At 49.0% G+C, this 23,928-nt stretch overlaps 1 protein-coding gene across 1 annotated transcript in view; it reads left to right on the forward strand.

Moving 5' to 3' along the window:
• Positions 1–23,928, forward strand: part of PAWR (pro-apoptotic WT1 regulator) — a 126,987-nt gene that overhangs the window by 83,257 nt on the left and 19,802 nt on the right. Inside the window, exon 4 of the mRNA XM_061559829.1 lies at positions 12,670–12,707. Coding sequence (XP_061415813.1) covers positions 12,670–12,707 — 38 coding nt within the window. The remainder of the gene's footprint in view (positions 1–12,669; positions 12,708–23,928) is intronic.

Below are 23,928 nucleotides of genomic sequence, written 5' to 3' on the forward strand. Positions count from 1 at the left end.
GTAGCCACCACGATTGTTGAGTTGTCAGAGAAACATCTCGGAGCTGATGAATTATGAAGCCGTGGCATTCATGGCCCGAGGCCTGGTACATTTCATAATTAATGCTCTACCGTGTTATTTATTCGAGTTCTGTTTTACGTTTGCTCCTGCCAAATGTTTTTATTTGTTTTATATATGAAAGGAGTGCATTTGGAAAGCTTCACCGTGTTGGCACGTTCCTGCTCCAGAGGGTCCGTGCCGGGTGTCGTTGAGGGCAGGTGGAAAGTCGAGTTGCGAGATTACGAGCGTTCACCCCACTCCACGCAGCCCACGTTCTAAAATTGTTCCCGTTCAGGTGAGCGATGGGGCTGGTGCACATCCCCCCTTACTGGCTCTGACTTACACATTTGCATGTTAGGGGCCTTTCTCTTTGTAGCGCAACCATTGTTGAATTTCCACAAATTGGTACCTTGTTTTATTGACTCATAAGGGACTGATGGGTTGAATCGATCCTAACGACCTCAATCTTCCAATTGCAAGCCAGGTGCTGTAACCAGAGTGCCACTCGACTTGCTGTCAATAGTATAAATAATAAGCAGCAATCATAATAATAATAATGATTTACAGCTCTTGGTAAATCCATTGCTGGATGATTGCCTCCCCCCCCCATGTTTTTGTGACAATTACTTAAGCCTACTGGTCGATGCGGTTTGGTTTAAGGGTGGGTTCCAGGACCATCGTAGATATCACTCACGTCTGATGTTGGCCAGGAATGAAACTGAGGTTGCGCCGCAGTGGCTTGAGAACCACGTGCGCTGACTGTGTACACGCAAACCTGTGGCTGTCGCTGGAAACGAAGTGCTCTCTTGCGACGTGACCCTGTTGCAGAGCGCTTGCTCTCGTAACCGGAGGGGGACGCACATTGAAAGCGGTGCTTAAAAAATAGAGGGGACTACTCAGCCCATCATCATTTACGGTAGATAAAACAGGCACCATTTTATGGAAAGTCAGCAGTGCTAGTGCCATCAATAAAGTAGCCTCTGCCGTAGGAATGTGGAATTTCCTGCGTTTGAGTAAAAAGGCATCTTGACTTAAAATAAACAGTGTTCTTCATACGGACTCTCGGTATAATACATTGGAGTGGAATGGTGGCACAGTGATTGGCGCACTGAGTTTCATAACTGGCCGCAGCCAACATCAGTGTTGAGGTCATGGACGTCCTTCCCTTTCACCAACTTGCACTGGCCATCACGGTGAAGTATGATCCAACTACCCCTAATGACCAACATTGCATACAGAAGCCTTCCTCTGGCAATGGACTTCGAAAAGGGCTGAAAACAATTGTTGTTGTATCACATTGCTGCACAATTTACAAGTATCTCTGAAGTCTCAATATACTCAACTGCTGGCCGTGATGTCGCGTGGCATTGGCATTCACTAATGAACCTCGCCTTGTCCTTTGATCATCTCATCCTGGTTGAGTGTTCAAAACCATCATCGGCGAGACCAACGGCAACCACTACGAAAATAGTGGTGGACACACCACGCCCTCGAGTGGAATGCCATTCCAAATAGGCGCTCACAAACAGCCCCCGTCTCTGCGGCAGCCTGCGGATAAGGGGCCATCCATTTAGTAGGGACGCACATAATCTGTAAAAACTTGACCCCTCCCCCCCACTCCCTGTACGCACGCGTACTTTTTACACCCCCCCCCACCTGCGTACGTACGCTTGACGCATCCCCCCCCCCCACCGAATCCTATAGAACGGCGGATATTTAATCCACGCAAAAACGATCAAATATTAATCATATTAACGCGTTTAAGCAAACAGATAGTCCACCGCCGGCTGCATTAAAGAATTAAGTCGCGTTCCTTGGCCACTTATTTTGCTGAGCTGCGTGATAGCTGCGGTCAGGGGCACGGTGGCACACGAGTGACACCTCTCCCACAGTCCCACTTCTCCCGCTAGTGCTTGTCTGACAGCTGAAGAAACTGAACTGTGGCTCATTTGAAGGCCAATGTAGACAAATTATTATCGAGGCTTCACCCCCCCCCCCCCGTTTCCTACGCGTACGTACATTGTCAGTAAACCCCCCATACGCAAGCGTACGCATTTGGGTTAACCCCCCCCCGTCCCCCCTCCATGCGCACGTACTAAATGGATGGCCCCTAACTGGAGGTTTTCGTTTCTCTCTTCGGGTTTAATTCGCGCGGGAACCTCGGGCCTGCGTGGGTAGGGCCCACGCCGGACTCCTCTGTGAACGCCTCTCTCGTGGCTCCGGCAGAATGCGCCCTCTGCGCAAGGTTGTTTTCGGCAATATTCCAGACATCGCGTTGCGGTCTTGGTAAACGTTTCACATTCTCGTCGGGGGACGAAATAACTACGCGTGTTTGGGACGTGATTGTGACGTGATTGTGCTCGGAGGATTCCTGCCAAGGGCGCAGCGTTCGGGGTGAGGCTCGGTTTTAGTCGGGGGTGGCGGCAAGGGGAAATGCATTCTTCCCTCAGCGGTGGTCAAACGTTGCATCTCTGGTCAACATTTTAGGGAAGCGGCTAAGGAAGTGGGACAGTGTTCGGCAGTTTCTGGCCACGCAAACTCTGTCTTCTTGCGCTCTGCCACAAGTGTACAAACTTACGTGAAGCCCACTGAACACTTCCCAGCTTCTACGGAGCGGACAAAGAGCAAAACGGGCGATTTTTGTTGTTGTTGTTGCTGTTGTTGTCTAACTTCATAAAAGTGTCGCCCGTACAAACCGGCGACTCGATACGATAATGAATCGCTCCTCGCGCCTTTACGCAACTCGGGAAGCGATGAGAAATGTTTTGGGCTTATGTTTTGGATTGTTCAAAGAAAAACAAAAAAATTACCGCTCAAATTGAGTATTGAGATGGTGCTTATCTCCTTTTTACATCGACGAGCCGGCGGTGGAAATTCCACGTTCATATTGCAGGGCAAGTCTTTCTATAAGACAAACACTTTTGGCGTCCCCACGAAATGTTAGGAATTTTATCGGCCCTGGGGGGTTTATAGGCGCAGTGAAACCGCAAAACCACGACTGGAACTCGAAACATTCAAATGCGAGCCACTCGCTCTGCCACGGAGCCACCAGGCCGAATTGTTTACCACGTGGCAAATGTCATTTTAAAGGCTGAGAAGCATGTGCCACCTAGCGAAGCACACTTGCAACTTCAGAAGTAGTTCCACGGTATCATCTTTCGGGGATTGTTCCCGTGACTTGAGGTGTGACCGCTTGCCGTGAGGGTTTCCGAACATAATTTCTGTCACAATTTGACCTGATGCTGCCCTAAATGGTCCTCCCTGTAGCAATCTGTAATATGCGCCGCTTGCTCAAGGACACAAGTGGAGAGAAGCACATGCCGAGCGCGTTTGTGAGCGGGGAGGTGCTTTGGCACGACTTGAAAATGACACTGGCTTCCCAAACGACTTCTCATCTGGCTTATAAATGAAGGCCATTGCTTTGCTGATTGATTTATACCACTGAATGTTTAAGGTCAAACCAGGGACCACATATTGCTGCTCCTATTGCGTGAAGCCATCTGTGCCACATCCCTGAATGATTATATTCATTTTGCTTTCATCATTACAAGACGTTTTTTTTTTGCTCGCCGTGTCACCGATACGATAAGCCTCCATGTTTTGCAACCCTTTGAATGGGGAAAAATACTTCCGATTTGTTACATTGGGCCTGTAACCGACCTTGCCGTCAGAACTAAAACGCTAAGCAGGGGTGAGCCTGGTTAGTTCTTGGGTGGGTGGCCACCGTGGAAAAACAGGCGCTATAGGCTGCCGCGGGGTGACGTTGTCGGCAGCAGGGCGCAGTGCAGCAAAAATCCACAATTGTCCAGTACAAGGTGGTCCAGATGTCTTGGTTTTAGAGATTTAAATTGGAGGTGTGGGGGGAGGTCACAAGACATCTGCACCACCCTGTACAATGCTCAAACATCTGTGCCCCTCCCCCACCCCCGTCACCTTCACAAACCTAACACTGACCTGCAAGGTGAAGTATGGTCAAATCATCCTCACGATCCGTACGGCGTGGAGAGCCCCCCCCCATCCAGCGGTGCATTGGCATAGAGGGCTGTGCGCGGGTTGGCGTATGTACGGTGCGAAAGAAGTTCAACATACATACACTGTGCGTGCGGTCCATTCTCAATGAATGGAACGTGCTGGTGCGCAATATTCAATTAGGAACGTTTGTTTGCACGCTTCCCCCCCCCCCATCGAACAGGAATTATTGACATGCCGCACTGTCCCATTACGGGGTCGGGTGGAGGCGGGTGGGGGGGGGCGACCCCATTGTTTGTATATTTCTCTTAGTTAGCAGGAATCATTGGCACTTTCTATCCAATTATCGGGGCCAGCTGTAAATAAGGGGCGTCTAATGGGATGTATTGGCACATTCTATTTAATCACGGGCACATGTTTGGTGTCGTCCGAGCGCACAAACGCTGGCGTTGCGTCAGTCGCTCCTCGCCCACCGACGACACCGACCACCCTCAAGGCCCGACGACGACAACAACAACATAACAATCCGCAACCCCTTGCGTCGTCCCTACCGCAGTGGGCACCCATGATCTCATTCGCAGCCACCACCTTCGCCTCCCAGCGACCCCGCGAGGCAGTGGTACCGCCCCGGCGCGTGATGGTAAACCGAAACCCCCCCCCTCCCAGCCCCCCCCCAGCCTCAGGTGCTAATGATTCCAAACGGCTCGTCGGTTCGAGAGCCCGGGATGAGCTTTTTGCGTCTTCGCCGGTGGCGCGGGCCCAACGCGGGCGGCGCTTCATTGATGCCGCCCGCCGTCTGCAGGGGGCCCCCACGGCTCTGTGCGGAAGGGCGCGCCGCATGCCCCTTGCCGTTGGCGGAGTTCTTTTTTGTGGTTTTTTGTTGCCGTGCACTCTCTTCTCTCTCTCTATACGAAGCTGGCCAACGACTATTGTTGCTTGGGTTGATTGTCGTCGTTTTTTAATCGTAGTTTTTTTTTTAATTTTAAACCACCGCTGCAGATTCTATAGATTCACGCCACTGCCGATTGTATCGATTCACACCACTGTGGATTCTATTCTCGAACCACAGATTTTGGAGGTTCTTATCACAGCAGTGTCTGCCCATTGCTATCGGTGCACACTGCTAGATTGACACAGATGTGAATTCTGTAAATTCTCACCGCAGTAGCTTGTACAGATGTATACGCCTAGGGTGTACAGTTTCACCACTTTGGATCCTATAGATTTATACCACTGTTACAACGCATTAAATAAAATAGGTCACAGCTCTTAGTCATCTCCCTGCTGGACGAAAGTCCACCCACACTCTCTTGTCAATCAGGCCCTGCACCGGTTCAGACATCAGTCGCCACTGATGTTAGCTGTGGCCTAGACTCACACCCAGCCTGGGGACAGGTTATTAGCGTGCCATGGTACCGCACCTCTGTACATACTGAACTGATTATTTCAGGGATGAACGGTTGAAGCTCAAGAATTTAACTCTTCGGGGCTAGGATCCTCACGGGTTTTTTCCCAGTGGTTTGCGTCCAATTTTTGTCGAAAAAGTATACAGACCAGTGCATGCACATTGGCAAGCTAGGTGCTGTAAGTTTCACAGTGGATTCGTTTATAGATGTTCATTTTTAAATAGACGTTTATTTTCTTTTTTTTATAAAAAAAGTGAATGCGTGCAAAAACATGAATGGCGTCGACGGACAGGCAGATGGACAGACGTGAACATGACAGTGACCCTTCAATAAGGAGCCCTAACGGTGGATCTCTCAAAGAGTTGCTGCGCCCAAATCTACGGCAGCCTTATAATAATAACAATCCATTATCACTCATTTCACCCGCGCTATGCAGCCTGGCGAGCCAGGCACCGCTGGGACTTTCTTCCCGTCTTTTCTTTCAGATTGGTTATTTTTTTGCTCCTAATTGTTTGTTACCCGAGCCGTATTGATTTTTTTTTTCTCTCTCTTTCTTTCTGCCGGTTATTACAACAACAATAACCGCCATTCGCCACTAACTGGTGGTGGCATCACCACGGCGCTTGTGCCAGGCTATGTGCGCTTTTAAGGCCACGTGGAGTGTCGAACGCCCGTTGGCAGGAGGTCACGGGACAGACCCTGCAGGTGCCATGGGTTGACTGACTGAGATGACCGGCAGATGTGATCACGTCCGCACCCCCCGTCGAAGCTTTACCTGCGGTGAATGGTCGGGGAAATGATCCATCGCAAGCGATGCGTTCCTATAATCAGGTTACTGTCCCCACGTGTTCACTCGCCCTTCATTGTAGTGTCAAATTAGGCGAGAACTCCTCTTATCCGCAACCCTATTATTTTTAAACTCCTAGAATCCATGGCAGCTGGAAGGGTGTGTGAGAATTCTAGTTATCTGTGTCCCTCTTCATCTTGTTATCCACTATTATCAATGTATTTTTTTTTATTACGAATGAGTGAATTTTTTGCAGATAATAGGATCTGTCAGTTTAACACGTAGGCTTTCGCAACCAATATCAATCATAATATAGGTTTTTTGGGTTAGAGCGCGTAAATAGATCGCCTGAATATTTATGTGATCTAACCCAAAAAACCTATGTTATGAATATGATCTGTTATGTGTGTCCCCCATATCACCACAGACAACAGTGATTCTAGTATGCTGTTACTTTGTTATCCCGAACCACACTGGCGAACCAGATCATAAAGCTCGCTCTAACTACACTGACCAACCAGATCATAACGCTCGCTCTCACCACACTGACCAACCAGATCATAACACTCGCTCGAACCACACTGACCAACCAGATCACAATGCTCGCTCTAACCACACTGACCAACCAGATCACAACGCTCGCTCTAACTACACTGACCAACCACATCATAACGCTCGCTCTAACTACACTGACCAACCAGATCATAACGCTCGCTCTAACCACACTGACCAACCAGATCATAGCGCTCGCTCTAACCACACTGACCAACCAGATCACAACGCTCGCTCTAACCACACTGACCAACCAGATCACAACGCTCGCTCTAACCACACTGACCAACCAGATCATAACGCTCGCTCTAACTACACTGACCAACCACATCATAACGCTCGCTCTAACCACACTGACCAACCAGATCATAACGCTCGCTCTAACCACACTGACCAACCAGATCACAACGCTCGCTCTAACCACACTGACCAACCAGATCACAACGCTCGCTCTAACTACACTGACCAACCAGATCATAACGCTCGCTCTAACCACACTGACCAACCAGATCATAACGCTCGCTCTAACCACACTGACCAACCAGATCATAACACTCGCTCTAACCACACTGACCAACCAGATCACAACGCTCGCTCTCACCACACCGGTCAACCAGATCATAACCATAGCTCACATGCTAAACCCACCCCATGTACTAAGGCCATCGTCCTGGAGCTCCTTCCACTCGGTCTTTATGTTCTTTTTTATTCCCCTTTCAGCTTTTGGTGTTTGCGGCAGGAGCGTGGCAGCATTCTAAATGTGTGGGTGCACAGGGAGGAGGGAACAGGAGACCCGATTTAAGCGAAGATTCCTGTTACATCACGGGATCGTAATCTACAAAAGAGCATCTGTGGCTCTAAAGATTTGTTTCATTCCAGAAACGCAATTCACATAATGCACGCTGCGGCAGTAGAACACTTATTTTGGGGGAAAAAAAGCAGAAAAATGAAACGAGATTTGTGCGCGCTGTGTCGGTACGGTTAATAAACGGGGAATCAAAAAGATGCCATCGAGTGATAAAACCCGGATGACAATATTCTGTTCCCTTTATGAAACACGCACGAAATGTGCAATTGTGCATTATTGCAGAGCCTGCCGTTTAACACCTGGAAACCCGCGGAGAGGTGGCAGCAGTTGCTCCTCTGTAGGAGCCGGCGATCGCGACAAAGAGTTGGCTCAGAGTGGCAGTAACGAGCGGCGGTAGCGACGGCGGACGGTAATTTCACGTTGCAGCCGCGCCTATTAACAAGTGGCCTGCTCCACCCCGTGACCTTTTTTTTGTATCCCCGGCCACCTCCGGCTTGTTTATTATTTTTAATAAGAGCCAAGCAGCACGCCACTGTGACTGGCTTTGTGCTCGTGCTGCTGCGTGTCCACAGCTGGCAATGCGGAGGTTGTGCCCGTGATGTTACGGGGGCCGTCCGACATGGAGGTTTCATCGGTGGCGGCGGGTCAAAATTATCTTTTGGGGAGGTCCCCGAAATGTACTTTTTAATTAACAACGATACTAAAATGTATGGAAATTTCACGTTCAAAAACGAGAGAGAGGAAGGTTGCCACTGGCGGGAGATCACTTGGTTGACTGACGCGTTCAAGGGTCCGCCGCGAGCGCTGGGCCCTCTCGCCGAGTCCGGCTCGGGGAGGCTCGACTCCGCGAGCTGTGTTTTTCACCTGCAACTTGTGGATTTAGGTGCGAGGTGAGGTCGCCAAGCCGTGCTTGGTCTCGCCTGTAGGTGGTATCGTCCACAATTGTAGGCTATTTTCTCAAAGCCTCCATCATCGCTATATATATATCCTATCTCATCTGCACCCTCAGACCGAGTCCATTAAAATATTGATGCTAGGATTAGGAATATAATTATCATCGTTTTATTACTCTTGAAAAGCGTGCATTGGGGCCAGAACTCACTCTCACCTGGAGCGTATTTCTCTTTGTTCAGCGATAAGTGAAATATGATCAACGTTGACCTTGCACAATGGCAACTTTAGACAGGTGTACGACTAAAGTTGGTGCTCATCTCTCTGGCCCTGGGCCATTAGTTGAAGTTCAACATTCCTACGGTGGAGGTCAGTCTCTCTGACCCCTGATTACTTCCCATAAAGTGCTACTCATTTGATCGACCCCCAAATGGATGCTAGACTGAGTCATCTGCCCCCTGAGTGTGAGTTTGGCATTTTAACCAAAGCACCGCACGGCTGAATTCTGTCAGGAGTAAACATTCAACATGTGTTGTGTGCGCGATATCCTTGTGTAACACGTAATGTACGTGTAATCTAATAAGACGGAGGTACCCTGTTCATCATTATTGACTGTCAGGACAAATCCTGTTAACGAAATCCCAGGCCAGTTTCAGATACCAATTGCAAATTGTGTTCATGACCGTGAAGTGAACGCACACACACACACTTACATTTTATGAGGTGCATATGTGAGGGTATTCCATCATGGCAAATATGTTACAGCTGTCCTCATTTGAACACGGTGTACACGTGCACCGACGATCTTATACCGTTATTGGGGAAAAGGTCGCGTCCGATTTTCTCCCCGTCAGACTTTATGAGTAACACGTTAATGGGTGGTATTAGCTCAGCAAATATTGCACCACGAGTGGATCAACATTTCATCGGGACTAGAGCGCGTGGCTATTATTACGGCTCCATTGTCTTGTGCTACATATGCGCAAAAAAGTATGCATTGTCGGTGTTGTGTGATGCTCCTGGGTGTATCTCTGCCTGCTGCCTTTTTCTCTGTCTATGTATGATCATCTGTTTGTCTGCCTGACGGTCTCTTTGTGTAACTGCAGACTGGTCTGCTTGTTTCCCCTGCTTGCCTGTCTATCTGTCTGTCTGCCTGTCTGTTAATGTGTCTTCTTGCCATTCTATGTAAACCTGAACCGGTGTCTCGACTGCTTGCCTGCCTGTCCCTAAGTCTGCTTATGTTTCTGCTGTTCTGTATGTTGGAACAAATGTCCATCCGTCTGTGTCTGTCTGTCTGTCTTGCGTTGTCCCCAACCTGAAGCGTGACCCCCCCTGCCCCCAGCATGCTGTGCAGCTTTCGCCTCTGAACCGCTAAGTCAGCGAGAGCGATATGACCGCTGCGCCTTCCTAGCGCAGCGCAACTTTGCTACATTCACGCATCGCCTAATGAGGGACAGCCAATTGAATTGCCATAGAGGGCTTACGCGAGACGGCGAGCGATGGATTTTCGCAGTCTTCTGGCGACGCCAAGTGTGGGCCGCCTTGTGAGTCGTGTGAGCAACAAAACATTTGGGGACAGATTTCGATTTAAAGCTTTCGTGACTGCAGGGATTCATCTTCTTGGTTCTTTCGGTAAAGTCACGTAGAAGGGAAGTAATAAAATAATAAAAATAAATCACAATAAAATAATTCTCACGACGTTTCGGCCACAATGCAAGCAGCCATCCTCAGGTCTGTCGGGGAGATAGCGTCAGACGCTGTCTCAGACGCTGTCTCCCCGACAGACCTGGTCTTCACCTGAAGACAGCTGCTTGCGTTGTGGCCGAAACGTCGTGAGAATTATTTTATTATGTTTTATTTTTATTATTTTATTACTTCCCTTCTACGTGACTTTACCGAAAGAACCAAGAAGATTTGGGGACAGGTTTTTGGGGTGGCTCAGAAGGTCAGATCGTTGGCCCGGCACTGCTGAGGACCTGGGTTTGAATCCGGGTTCGGTGCAGCCTTGTTGAAAACGGAAGTTCATGGTCTCACTGAAATTACTGTCAAAAAAATATAATAATCGGAATTTAATCAATTGTAATTACAAAGATCAGTTTTACTGCCATGTGTCACAGACAGTATGAGAGTCATTGATACGATTTTAGGTTTCGATTTTGTTTGAATTCTTCTTATTCTTAATTGTATAGCTGTTATGTATTTAATCTTGATTTGAAGCTTTCGTGACTGCAGGAATCCATACTCTTTGGTTCTTTCGGTAAAGTCACGTAGGTATAAAATAAAATAAAATCACGACGTTTCGGGCGCAACACAAGCGTCCATCGTCAGGTGGGAAAGCATGGTCTGCTGCTGAGGCAGACTGTTTTAAAAGGTTTGAAATGGGTGTAGCTCAAGGGTCATAAAGAAGTGGCCGGGGCTAGTGATGTTAATGTGAGAAATTAGCATGTAACTGTAAGAACGGAGAGCGGCCTCCTCGCGGTACGTCAAGAAATATCTTAAGTCTCTGCTTAACAACTCAACAATAAACAACGAGTGACTTAACATTTCTAAGCACATCTGTAGGACATGTCTGGTTTCTATCATACATCTGTACTGTTCTGTGATGACCTTCCAGAGGCGATTTTCTCACATGGGAAGGGCATGCAGTAGCTCTTAAAAAGAGTCACTGATAGCACAGTTGTAATAGAACAAAATAAAATGCATACTACTTGGGGGCAATTTTAGTTTCATAGGCAGACTTTTACTTACAGATTGCATTTCACGAAACACAAATTTTGCTTTTCGCAAAAAAGCGACAAACTTCTTTAATGTGTTTATTTACTTGCGTGCATCATTTTCCCTTAAGGGAATTCATTTCCGCGCGCTTTCAAATTTGGGAGCCTGCGGAGGCTCATTGAGCGAATCCTAATTATACCTCATTTGTGGGAAATGAGAGTTCATTAAATAAGGCATTGTTATTATTGAAAGTAATAATATTATTATTATTCATCAGTTTAATTTAATGCTCTATTGTCCGGAGGGGCTTTAGCAGAGAGCACCGCTTTTTAAAGGTCGTGAGTTCAAATCCCAGACAGGGTCGCCATGCCCCATTGGTCCTCAGCGCGGTCGGTATAATTAGAAACACTTTGCCGAACGTAAACAGTGGTTGTCCTGTGCACAGATTGTTTGCTCTCAGAGGAACGTGGAACTTACACCACTTCATAATAGAGGGGGTTTTTTGGGTTAGATCGGGTAGCCAATGAATGGGACGTATTGGGGGGGGGGGGGGGGGGGGCTAAAAGAGAACAAATGCACATGCTAAAGGTGCACATGCTAAAGGTGCACATGCTAAAGGTGCACATGCTAAAGGTGCACATGCTAAAGGTGCACATGCTAAAGGTGCACATGCTAAGGGTGCACATGCTAAAGGTGCACATGCTAGAGGTGCACATGCTAAAGGTGCACATGCTAAGGGTGCACATGCTAAAGGTGCACATGCTAAAGGTGCACATGCTAAAGGTGCACATGCTAAAGGTGCACATGCTAAAGGTGCACATGCTAAGGGTGCACATGCTAAAGGTGCACATGCTAAAGGTGCACATGCTAAGGGTGCACATGCTAAAGGTGCACATGCTAAAGGTGCACATGCTAAAGGTGCACATGCTAGAGGTGCACATGCTAAAGGTGCACATGCTAAGGGTGCACATGCTAAAGGTGCACATGCTAAAGGTGCACATGCTAAGGGTGCACATGCTATAAGAGAACGACAAAGCACATGTTGTTTTACCCAGTGTTGGTTGACAATCCAAATACATAAAAAGAGAGTACTGTTAAACGCTGGGGATGTTAACACTCGGTAAAGTAGAATAGTACCTGTCAAATAAGATGGCCCAAAAATGTGTAGTAATTTTTTTTTTACCTACGTGACTTTACCGAAAAAACCTAAGAGTATTTAAATCGGGTAAATATGAATGTGTCGTTAAACCCGCCACCACCCGACACGGCCAACTAGTAAGGTTTGTCACGTAAACAGAACGTGCCAATTCGTTACTAGTACAGCAACACCGGTTGTGTGTTGGAGAGTAAACCCACTGCAACATTTACAATTCGGCCACCTACAGGATGCTGGTGGGTGGGGGGAGGTGAGCCACAAAATCGACAACCAACTGCTGGGACATGTTGACCGTTTTGAAATTAATTTAATTACCTTTTGTTTTCTCTCTGTCTCTGTTTTGCAGACCTCACACAGGCCAAGTCCTATGGGCAGATGGAAAGGGTAAGACATTTTTTTTCAGGAAGCATTTGTTTCTCAAAGCCGAGGTTTTTTTTAATTCAAATGCACCGGGAGTGGAATAAAATGTCAGTGTCATAGTCCACATTTCTAGTTTAAAAGTGAACATATAACCAAATTGTAACAATAAATGCCAGTAATAAAATACCTGTAAGTTGGAAGTGAGAGTTGGGGAGCGGTGGCATAATGGTTAGCGTACCACGCCTTGAACCTGGCGAGCTTTCATAGGAAACCAGAGTGCCGAGAGAAAACCCACACGGACACTGGTAGCGCAGTGGCCGCTCGTCGCAGAGGCTCACGATTCGAACCCAGCTGCCGCCCGATTTAATTCTGCGGGTGTTATGAACCGTGAAATATACTACGCGTCGTCTGCGTCACGGTGGATGTTAAAGATCCCGAGACATCATTCACGGGAGTAAATGACACGAAACCATTTCATTGACCAGATAAAACCCACTGAGCTTTTACCTATTTTTTTAGAGCCGACCTGGCCACACCGGGACAGATCATGGAAGTGGCTTATATCATCATCATCACATGTGTGAATTTATATTGGCAGATACATAATCTACAAGCATGTTTCTAAATGTGGAGGACAAAACCGGAGGACTTGGAAATAAATCAACGTGACCACCACGGGGAGAGACTCCAAATTTACAACAGGCATCGTCAGGGGCCTAGAATCGAACCCGCAACCTCCTGCGTACCAGGCGACGGAGCTAACATCTCGCCACCGGAGCGCCCCTTTGTGTGCCAGTGTAGGCCATTGTGTGCCAGTGTCATTGTCCAAATTGCTATGTAGATTCCAATTCAGTAATTGCAATTGAGTAATTGCAAATTTTCCAATTCAGCAATTGCAAATTACTGAATTGGAATCTGCACAGCAATTGCTGCGTGGGCTTGGCAAGACCCTCCTGAACATGAGTCACGGGTGAGGCTTTCCTGGGTACACAAGCGTAGTAATTATACAAAAATACCACTTTACAATGAGGTGAGCAACCTCGCTTCATGACCTGTCTCCTTGAGTGGTGGGGTTCCTCGCGTCAAAATGTCCTCGTGATTCACCAACTCCGCATTCCAAAAGCCGAGACCGTACACGCGCTCGTGCCCGCCTCGCCCGTGCTGACAATGGTGACGACGATGGCGGTGGCGGGTGAAGTGGATAATGCTTCGTGGGGGATCTCGCCAAATGCCGCCGTCGGCTTGGTCGTGGCAGCCGTGGGTGCGACTGTGTCACAGCGTGAGTCATCCGTCCTTTCGCAGTGGATGAAAGCACAAATAGAAACGATGTCTGTGTTTTGTCAGTGCACAGTGCCCGTGTGTTTGTGTTTGTTTGTTTTGAGGAGCGGTAGCGTGGTGGTTAGCGCGATGCACTTACTGCCACCGCTGCTCTCGATTATGTGAACCTGGTCCTGGGCCTCCCCTAGGTCGACTCAGTCTCAAATGACTACCTGGTACTGTGTGTCAACGTTGCCACTCGAGAGACAAAGGCGGCCGGGCGTGGCGCTGGCCACCCATCCCCTCGTGTGCCGTGCCGGCCTTCATTGGTGCCACTCGTTAACAGCACTTGCCCCCACCGTATGTTAAGGCTATACGGGAGACCTTTGTCTCTTTCTTTTTTTTGTTTGTATTGCACATGCTTTGGGAGTGATAGAACGGTTTTTTATTTTGCTTTCATAATAATGCTGTCGACTATCGGGTTTGGGGAATGCATGCGTGCGTGCGCGAGATTATATTCCTGCAGAAACGAGCGAATATTGACAAATACATTCTCAATGGAATCGGAATGACTGTAGAAAGGTTATAGGGTGATGGTATTGATTGGTTGGCATTAAAGCATTAGAAATGTTTTGCATGGGAATTCAGAGTGTTATTTGACTTCAAATGTTAAAATGACATTTTGTATGCCCTATTCCCCTCCGTATCATAATTATTATAAGTCAATTAGAGACCAATTTCTCATTTATAATATGCTTACATTTACCATTATGGTAAACTATTTATTCTTCTGATATTGCATTTGTTTTACCAGTCGGGCAATAAATTACACAAAATAATCACGGGAATGGATTTTCTTCTTCGTACAACTGGCAGATCTCGTGAGAAAAATATGATGCGTCTCAGCGCTCCCAACGACAAGCGGTAAAATCGTTGGAACGTTCCCGTCATGCTGATATGTTCGTGCTGCTCGCTCGAACGTGGGACTTGTGGGCCATCTACGCTGATGGCCCTGAGCTCGTGGCAAAAAAAAAGTCCACATCGGATGGCGATGGGAAAGTTTCTCTGCAGCATAACCGCTGTTGGCATTCCACAAACGTGGCACTCCTTTTATTTACGCGAGAGGGATCACGGGCTCAGCCAACTCTCCCTCGCAGCGAAAAGAAAAACGAGCGGTAGTTTGTTACGAAGCCGACGATGGAGAGACTGTTGACTTCACTGTGGGAGAGACTGGCCCCCAGTGTGAGAATGTGGAATTTCCGCCACTGATTGTCTGCGACCGATCCACCCTCCCCCGATGTTTGGCTTTCGCTATAACGTTGGTTTGCTGTCCTCCAGCTGAGATTGGCAGTGGGATCTTGTTCATCTTACTCTCTCCGTCTTCTTCTCTTCGTTTTTCCCTTCACTTGAAGTCTGCCTGAAACTCGAGTGAAAGGGCAACTTGAGTTTGTAAAAAAATAAATTAAAAGTACCCTCTCCACGATTGTTCGCGTTACTCGAGATATCACTGGAGTTTGGCAGCGGTTTCCCCAGATATAATTTTCTACGTTACCATTACATCTATAATACACGTGCACAGAACGTGCCAATTCGTCACTAGTAGAGCACACCAGTGTGTTTGTGTTGGAGAGAAAATCCATAAGATTTACAACATGTAAACAACATGGTACGGATTTGCTCTCCAACACATTTACAACATGTAAATGTGGATTTTCTCTCCAACACACCGATGTGCTGTACGAGTAACGAATTGGTACGTTCTGTTTACGTGACAACCCTTACTAATTGGCTGTGTCGGGTGGTGGCGGGTTTTTAACAACACATTTATATTTACGCGATCTAACCCCAAAAAACCCCTGTTATGGACGATATTGGTCGCGAAAGCCTTCGTGTTAAAATGTTACCATTACACGAACATTTAAAGGTCTTTCAGGACTGTTGCTGACAAACAGTGACGGTAATTGTTACGTTAAACGTAACAAAAACTCAAAATGCGTTTCCTCCGCGTGCGACGTGCGCTTGGTCGCCACGCGTTTCGGTGACGCTTCTCCGCTCGGCCCGAAGCCTCGCGCCAGGAGTTCAGGGCAAGCTCACGGAGCGGAATCGTTCTCGAGAATTGGAGCTTAGGCAGAGAAATGGCGGCCACCTTGAGTTGACCACGAGCGTGGAAACACGGTGGCGGTTGGGCGGCTCTCGTATGCATTGGGCTTCTGTGACGCATTGGAGACGCCGTTATTACTCTGGTCATCCGGTATATATATATATACCTGTAAAATGGAAATTATGGTTCGATTAACCTCAAGAAATGTCAAAGGATTTCAAACACATTTTAAAGGTGGGAACTGAGCATGTCAGCTGCCACCAGGTGAATGTGAGGGCAGCAGTAGCCAATGCGTAATAGGCCGCACTGCACGGCGTTAAGGGGCCATCCATTTAGTAGGTACGCAAAAATCCGTCAACTTGACCCCCCTCCCCCTCCCTGTACGCACGCGGACTTTTTACACCCCCCCCTGCACCCCCCCCCCCAATCCTATAGAACGGCCGATATTTAATCCACGCAGAAACGATCAAGGATTAATAATATTAACGTGTTTAAGCAAACATATAGTCCACCGCTGGCTGCATTAAAGAATTAAGTTGCGTACCTTTAAAAAGTTTGTCTAATGTCCGCTTTATAAAGTCCATCGACTGAACATCTGCTGTAACAGTAGACGGATGGGCAGACGAGTGTTAGTACTGAAGTCGGGGCAGCAGCAGCAGCACGAACAGAGCACCGCGGCAGTCTGCAGTGAGGCCAGATTGAAGGATGTGTAATCCATGGGGTAGGCCGCTAGACGATGCCAGAATCACTGCTGAGCTGCCTGATAGCTAGCAGTCAGGGGTACGGTGGCATACAAGTGACACCTCTCCCACAGTCCCACTTCTCCCGGTAGTACTTGTCTGACAGCTGAAGAAACTGACTGTGGCTCATTTGAAGGCCAATGTAGAGAAGTTATTATCGAGACTTCACCACCTTCCCCTCGTTTCCAAGTGTACGCATTTGGGTTAACTCTCCCCCCTCCATGCGTACGCACTAAATGTATGGCCCTAAATTGTCACGAGGTGCTGCTCTCTCCGAGGTGGAGTCGGTTCAATTTTAAATGTCTCATGAGCGGCATCTTGATTCTCACGGACACCAAGCTGTCGTCTCCTTCCCCTCTCTGGCCTGTACTCTCCTACCCAGGGTGCCCCCACCCCTTCAGAGCATGCCCCTTTCCCCCAACAGCCTGTAGGAGTTGGGGGGCAGGGCAGGAAATATTTTTCAGAATTCAGTCCCGGACAACTCCGGTTGAAATTAAATGAAACCCTGCTGCGACCTGTCACTGCACCCTCCCCCCAACCCCCTCTGCCTTCACCCCCTCGACCTTCCACCAAAAATAACCTCTCTGTCGTAAAATACGAAAATCCAGTGTTTGTTTCTCAAACGCCCAAGATGCCAATCCTCCAACCGGCTCCAATTCTCTGACAACCGTTTGAGTCGCGGCCACTCTTGGGACGCTTGGAAAAAAAAACATCCCCTCCCCGTTGAACGTCACTTCTCAAACCGACCCAGCGTCGCCGAAAACGGGAGCCGGATCGCTTTGCCGATGTCAGCTCCCACCTTTCCAAACACCGGGCGCGGGGTGAGGAAGATGGAGAGAATGGGGTCACATCGCAGCCTGCGTCCTCGGCGCCGAGAGCATGACTAATGCATGAGGCTCCATCTGGGGCGACACGTGGGATCTCTGCGCCAGCGCTAGCAGCTTTCATGTCTCACCCATTGGCAGGAGCTCATCTCCCTCCCACCCCCCCACCGTCATTCCCATCCCCTGTCAACACGAGCCCACTTTCGATATGTGCGCCTTGGATGCACGTGATGCGTGGTGGTGGTGGTTGTGGCGGCTGTGGTGGTGGTGGCGGCTGTGGTGGTGGTGATTTATGTATGTTGAACTTCTTTCGCACCGTACGTAGCCAACCGTGCCAATCGGAGATGATATGTGGTGGCGCCGGTTGCGGTGCCGGCAATGGGGCAGTGGGAGGCAGGGCGCCAGGTCTTCGTTTTTGGGCAGCTGACGGTGGGCGTTGTTTGGTCCCTTCTAATCCGCCTCCCTCTCTGTGCGGCGTGTGATAAGGATTACTGTATTCTGCGGCAGCAGCCTTAATGCGGGATTTGTCAAAACGCCAAATTGTATGCATTATAATGATGATAATATTGCGTAGGCGCTTAGTGAGCTGTCTGGGTTAACGCTGGGGGTCGTGGGGGCGGGGGATGGGGGGCGGGGGCCACGGCTTGGGGGTCGACCCTGCCCTTCGTCTTTCTACAGTCGTCTACCCAGATCTTCTGGCGCCTGCCATGGGAATGTAGAATTAGTCCCACAGGCTTCAGGTGGACGCTAACGGAGGCGTGCGCCGCCCCACGTTCGTTCCAGCGGGCAGACGGCTCGCCTCTCTGGAGGGGAAGTTTTGGCGAAGGCAAAGATCCCCCGTGCAGTCTTTCGCAGACCGTCGGGGGCAGGTGCTGGTGTTCGTGAGCATTTACTGAACGCACACGGACAGACACGCAGACACACGGTGCCCGTTTAGAGAAACGTGAGTAAATGAGTTGTCGTGATGGAGTCGCTGGGGAAGATAGGGGGTCGTGTGCAGAGAGAGGAGTGGATGCAGACACAAGGGCACGGGGACTTGGTTGGCATCAGAGAAATTGGGCGCGGGAGGATCAAGCGCCAGAATCTCAAGAGCCGAGGTAGGGCATTTAGTTAAAAGGGTGTCTGATTATTAGATTGACCCACAAGGTGCTGATGTGGCAGTTGTGTACAAGCCCAGGGTGCGAACACCAGACCATCATTGTCATTGAAAAACGCCGGCCAATAATATAAAATATTCATTTGTGGGTCATGCTTAGGGGTGAAACAGGGCAGCAGAATAATTCGGAGAAACCCATTTTACCACGTGGCGTCCTGGTATGCCTTCATTCTCACTGCGCCATGAACATTCAAGATGCTGTATTTTTTTTCTTGCTCCACGGCCAGAGGTGGCGGCGGTGCTGCTTTTGCAGATTGTGAGGCATTAGCTTGCGCGCCATCTGCATTTGCAGCCTGAAGCGTGTGTTTTTGCTGATGCACGGCATGACGTCCACAGCGGAGAAGGTGCCTCGGCGCACGGCACCCATAATGAAAAGGGCACATTGGTCTGCAAACACAGGGTGGGGTGTGGGGCTCGTTATGGAAATTCACTGAACGGAACAGGTTGTAGTCCCCTGAGGACTGCTCGATGAATCCGGTCACATGAGCAGGAGCGGGGGCGGTCAGTTATAAGTCCTGCAATCACGTGACCAGGAACGAACTCTGGATTCAAGAATGTGAGATTGCGATACAAAAAAATAAATGCAAAATTACAGCACCATGGAAATGTGGCTTGGAAGTCAGGATGCAGCAAAGGAGATAGGACACACCTACAGAGAGGCAGGGCAGACAAAGAAGAGCGTTGACACAAGGTACATTGAGACGTGGTGGAGTGGTGGTATGGCGATTAGCACCTGAACTGGTGACCTGGGTTTGATTCCCGGCCATGGCTAACATCAGTGGTGAGTGATGTCTGCAGGCTCTCGTGTGGCCGATCTGCACTTATGACTGAGAGCGGCATGAGGAAGCCATCATCCAAAGGGCTATTCTGGAGACGGGGCAACATTCAGATGGGAAAACACTGAGATAGGGCGGCAAAGAGGGGGGTGCCACGGTGTCGAGATGTTAATTACCTGGCCTGGTATACAGGAGGTCACGTGTTCGATTCCGACTGACACCTGTATATTTGGAATTTGCACAGTCTCTCTCCCCATGGTCGCGTTTTCCCCTCTACATTTAAAAGCATGCATTTAGAGTATTTGGCTGCGATACATTTCCACATGATAAGCCATTTAATTAGGCTATCACTTGTGGTCAGGTCACTTCCAAAAATACCTAGACAGCTCAGTGGGTCTTACCTGGCAGTTTAGTTTTAGTTTATGAGACAGAACAGACATTGAGATCATAAATACAGGCCCCAGAGGGATGGCTCAAGTTGTGACAGAGAAGAGCTACTCATTAGACACACACGCAGATCGGCCAACATAATATCGTCAGACCAGGTCACGGTGGCCAAGTGTTTGTGGCTCTGGGTGGAATGTCACAACTGGGTAATTGCTTTCATGCCTGATGCATTACCCACAGTGTGCGAAGCAAATTGCATTAGAGGTACGTCGCCAGGGTCTGTGTTCAGCCTACCTAGCTCTACCCCCCCCCCCAGCTCTCCAAACTCCCTGCCACCCACCCACTCTCCCCGTCTCGTCCATGCATGAACAGCGGAGCAAGTGAACGGTGGGGACCGATTCCCCAGGCAGCCTGTCGACGCAGGAGAGAGAGAGAACCCTTCCGTGAACGGCGGGCTCTGAGAGAGAGAGAGGCCACGCCAGCAGTCAAATTGTAAAAAAAAAAGCACAAAGGCCCCGTAATGAAATGGGGAGGGAGTATGGGAGCGGGGGAGTGGGGGGGCAGCATGGATGGAGGGTAGTGTAAGTGGGTTTTTTTTTTGTTATTACATTTATTTATATAAATCACAATTGCTGAGCAGAGGCCCAAAATGTCAAGCTGCTCGCAAGCAAATAGCACACACTATTGAAAGAATGAGAAACGAAGGGTTGATATGTTTCATGAATTAAACAAGGGGGGTTATGAGATCTTGGGGGGGGGGGGGGGAGGCACGGTTGTGAGGGGAGTTCCACAGTTGAGCAGTATGACGGAAAGCAACGGAAAGAGGACGTGTGTTGACCTGCACTCGTGTGGTGGGTGAGTCGGTGAGTGAGTGAGCGAGCGAGTGGGGAGCGGTAGTGTAGTGGTTACGAACCCGGCGACCCGGGTTCGATTCCCGCTCACGGCCAACACCAGTGACGATTGTCTGAATCGGTCCTGGGCTTCTCCTAGGTCGACTCAGCCTCAAATGAGTAACTGGTGCGATTGTAAACATCGCCACTCGGGAGACAAAGGCGGCCGGGCGTGGTGCTGGCCACCCACCCCCTCGTGAGCTGTCCCGGCCTTCATAGGTGCTCTTTAACAGCACTTGTCTCAAGAGTATGTTAAGGCTATATGGGGGATCTTTGCCTTTGGATGATGGAGTGAGTGTGTCATCTTTACTTGCAGTAAAGTGGAGGAACACAGTGCGAATGAGACTAAACAGTCAGTCCGATCGACTGAATTCTCAACTTGGGAGGAGGATTCAAGGAGTGGAGCAAGTGGGAACTGAGGCCATGTTAGCAGCAAGAGGAGGGTGTTTAGGAAGGGGGCGGTTGCAGTGATGGAGGCAGAGGTCGCAAACGGGTTTTGATTCCTTACCTGTACCCGTATCCGGCCGCACCAGGGTCGCAAATGGGTACCCGTACCCGTATCCGGCCGGGTATGGGTACCCGTTCCCTACCCGTACCCGTACCCTACCCGAAATTAGTGACAAACGGTTACTCACCAGGGTTGCAAACGGCTACCCGACGATGTTGGTATTTGTCCTGGTGGAGTGCATTCTGGGTTGACATGTTTTGGGTCTATTGCGCCAAAGCCTGGCACCCGCGGAACACGCGGTAATTCGTCCGGGCACTCGTTCGCCCCGTTACCGATTGTCTCTCGCTCTCTCCTTTTCAGAATTGGCGATGGCACTTTTGGAATTTAATTTGCTTCTCGAAATTGTATCTGCGTGTGCCAAGGTATCTTTTGTGACGCTACGGCAGCTGTGTTTTATTATTTTACAGACAAAGAGGTCTTCATTTTAAGATATGAACTCCCGCTCGGTCTTTGCACATATGCCCGCATCATGCCGCATTTATTCTTAATGTGCCAGGCGAGCTTAGTTTTATCTACTCTCCACATGGTAAGAAGTCAAGTCCTTTTTATTGTACAGAATGTCCCAAGATCAACACGAGTCATATTTAAATAGTGGGCCTACCAATATCATGAGTAGGCATGATTTACCGTCCTTGTAATTTATTTGAATGTCAGAGCACAACTTAACTTTAGTTTTATGGTTCACACACGATGTAGCTTATGAGAAAGTTAACCTGGGGGTTTAACTCAGCCGATTTTGCTTTTGTTCAATTGTCATATTCATTGCGAACAATCCATCTTTGCATCACGTAGGAATGTATAACTGATCGCGTAGGGTTTTCGCAGCCAAATATTACAATCCACAATGAAATTTTGGCTTGGGCCTCATCAAAATCCAGCCAAATTTCTGTCGTAAGACCCTCCACCACCCAGCATAGCCAAACAAATGAAATTGTCACCTTGATAAGCATTTTAACACGCCGATACATTTTTTTTTATCCATCTCACTGTCAAGTTCAAGAAGAACAATTCTCGCAACAAACAAGATCCGACTGTTACGCTTGAAATGGCACTCAGCATCTTGAGGACAAGATCCAGGAAGTCGGAATAAAATACAGGAAGTCAGAATAATTTAGACTTTTAATCATCGACCCCGGTAGTCAATAAATTATTGTTTACTTAAATAATTGAATAGGGCAACTCTGCTGTATTCATTCAGAGAGGTTGAGCAGTGGCATAACAGTGAGTGGACTGCACGATGAGCCCAGTGGCTTAAGTTGTAGTCCTGGCCGTGGCTAACATCAGTGGCGAGCGATATCTGAACCGGTCCTGATTCGCCACGAAACCAACCTGGTGAAGTATGGTCAACCTCCCATGATGAACACTGCATGGGAAGACCTTCATCCAGCAGTGGATTGACAAGGACCCATAGATTATAAATTATTTTGTTAACTTAACCAGGAGAGATATTTTCTGTAAGTGAGACCTGATTACCCATATTTACTGTAAGACACATTCACATTTTCAAGGTCGTCTGGGTTATGTTTTTCTTTCTCCACATGATGGGGTAATTTTGCAAATGACATGACATGGTTTTGAACATATGCATTACAGCTAATGGTGCACAGGTGTCTATTTGTGTTTGGTATGGCTTTGGCTGCACTATTCCGTTGGCATGGGTGAGCGGCAGAATTGGTGTGGGTGTTGTTGCAGTTCTGAGAGATGTTGACAGATGGGTATGGGTGGGTGTACGAGTTTTATTATACGTAGGAGATGCACGTGTGCGCGCGTACATTTGCGCGTGGCAAGCGGTGGCAGAATAGTTGGCGCACTGCTAACTATGCCTCGGATTAGCATGGTTGGCTACGTACGGCGCGAAAGAAGTTCAACACAAATACCGCGATAAAATCGTGGCGACCTCGGTTCAATTCCCGCTCGTGCACGCCAATGGCAAGCGGTACCTGTCAGCTGTCATTGCTTTCCCCTCGCGTCCGCCCAACTGCGGCGGCGGTGTGTGTGTGTGAACGACCGGCAGCGGGGAGACAAAGGTGGCTGACCGGATTAGATGGGTGTGGACGGGCGTGTGTGTCGCGTGGGCCGCGGTGCGGGACGGCAATACTCGATCCCCCGCATCCCACTCGCGCAAGCCTGTCATCGCTGGCGCGCCCACAATGCGGCGACAGACGGAGCGGTGAGGACAGACAATGGGGAGTCCGCGCATTTATGGCCGGGGTTCAATTAACGGACGGCCTGTCGCTCGCCTCGCAAAGGAGCCAGTGCATCCCTTCCCGCCGTTTAATTTCTATCAAAGCCGTGTACAAACACTGACCGTGGGGCTGCCCTCCACTGTGCACGGCCTCCCTTCGCCCACGCACCAAATGCTCGCTCTTTTTTGTTGTTGTTGCCTATTTCCGCACAGCAGCACCCCCCTCTCTCTCTCTCTGTACCGTCAAGTGGAGGCCATAGCTGAATTTAGCCTCTGGGATAAGTGAGTCACAGCCCCGGGGGCCTATATATATTAGAGGCGCCTGCTCTGCCCTGCTCGTTCGTCAACTGGGGAGGCCTGCGCTCGGTAACATTTATTGGCCCAGGGCCTCATGATTTACTTCATTCGGCCGCTGGGCAGT

Source organism: Lethenteron reissneri, chromosome 26, assembly GCF_015708825.2.
Source record: "Lethenteron reissneri isolate LAM-NWPU_2019-01 chromosome 26, ASM1570882v1, whole genome shotgun sequence".
Lineage (NCBI taxonomy): Eukaryota > Metazoa > Chordata > Hyperoartia > Petromyzontiformes > Petromyzontidae > Lethenteron > Lethenteron reissneri.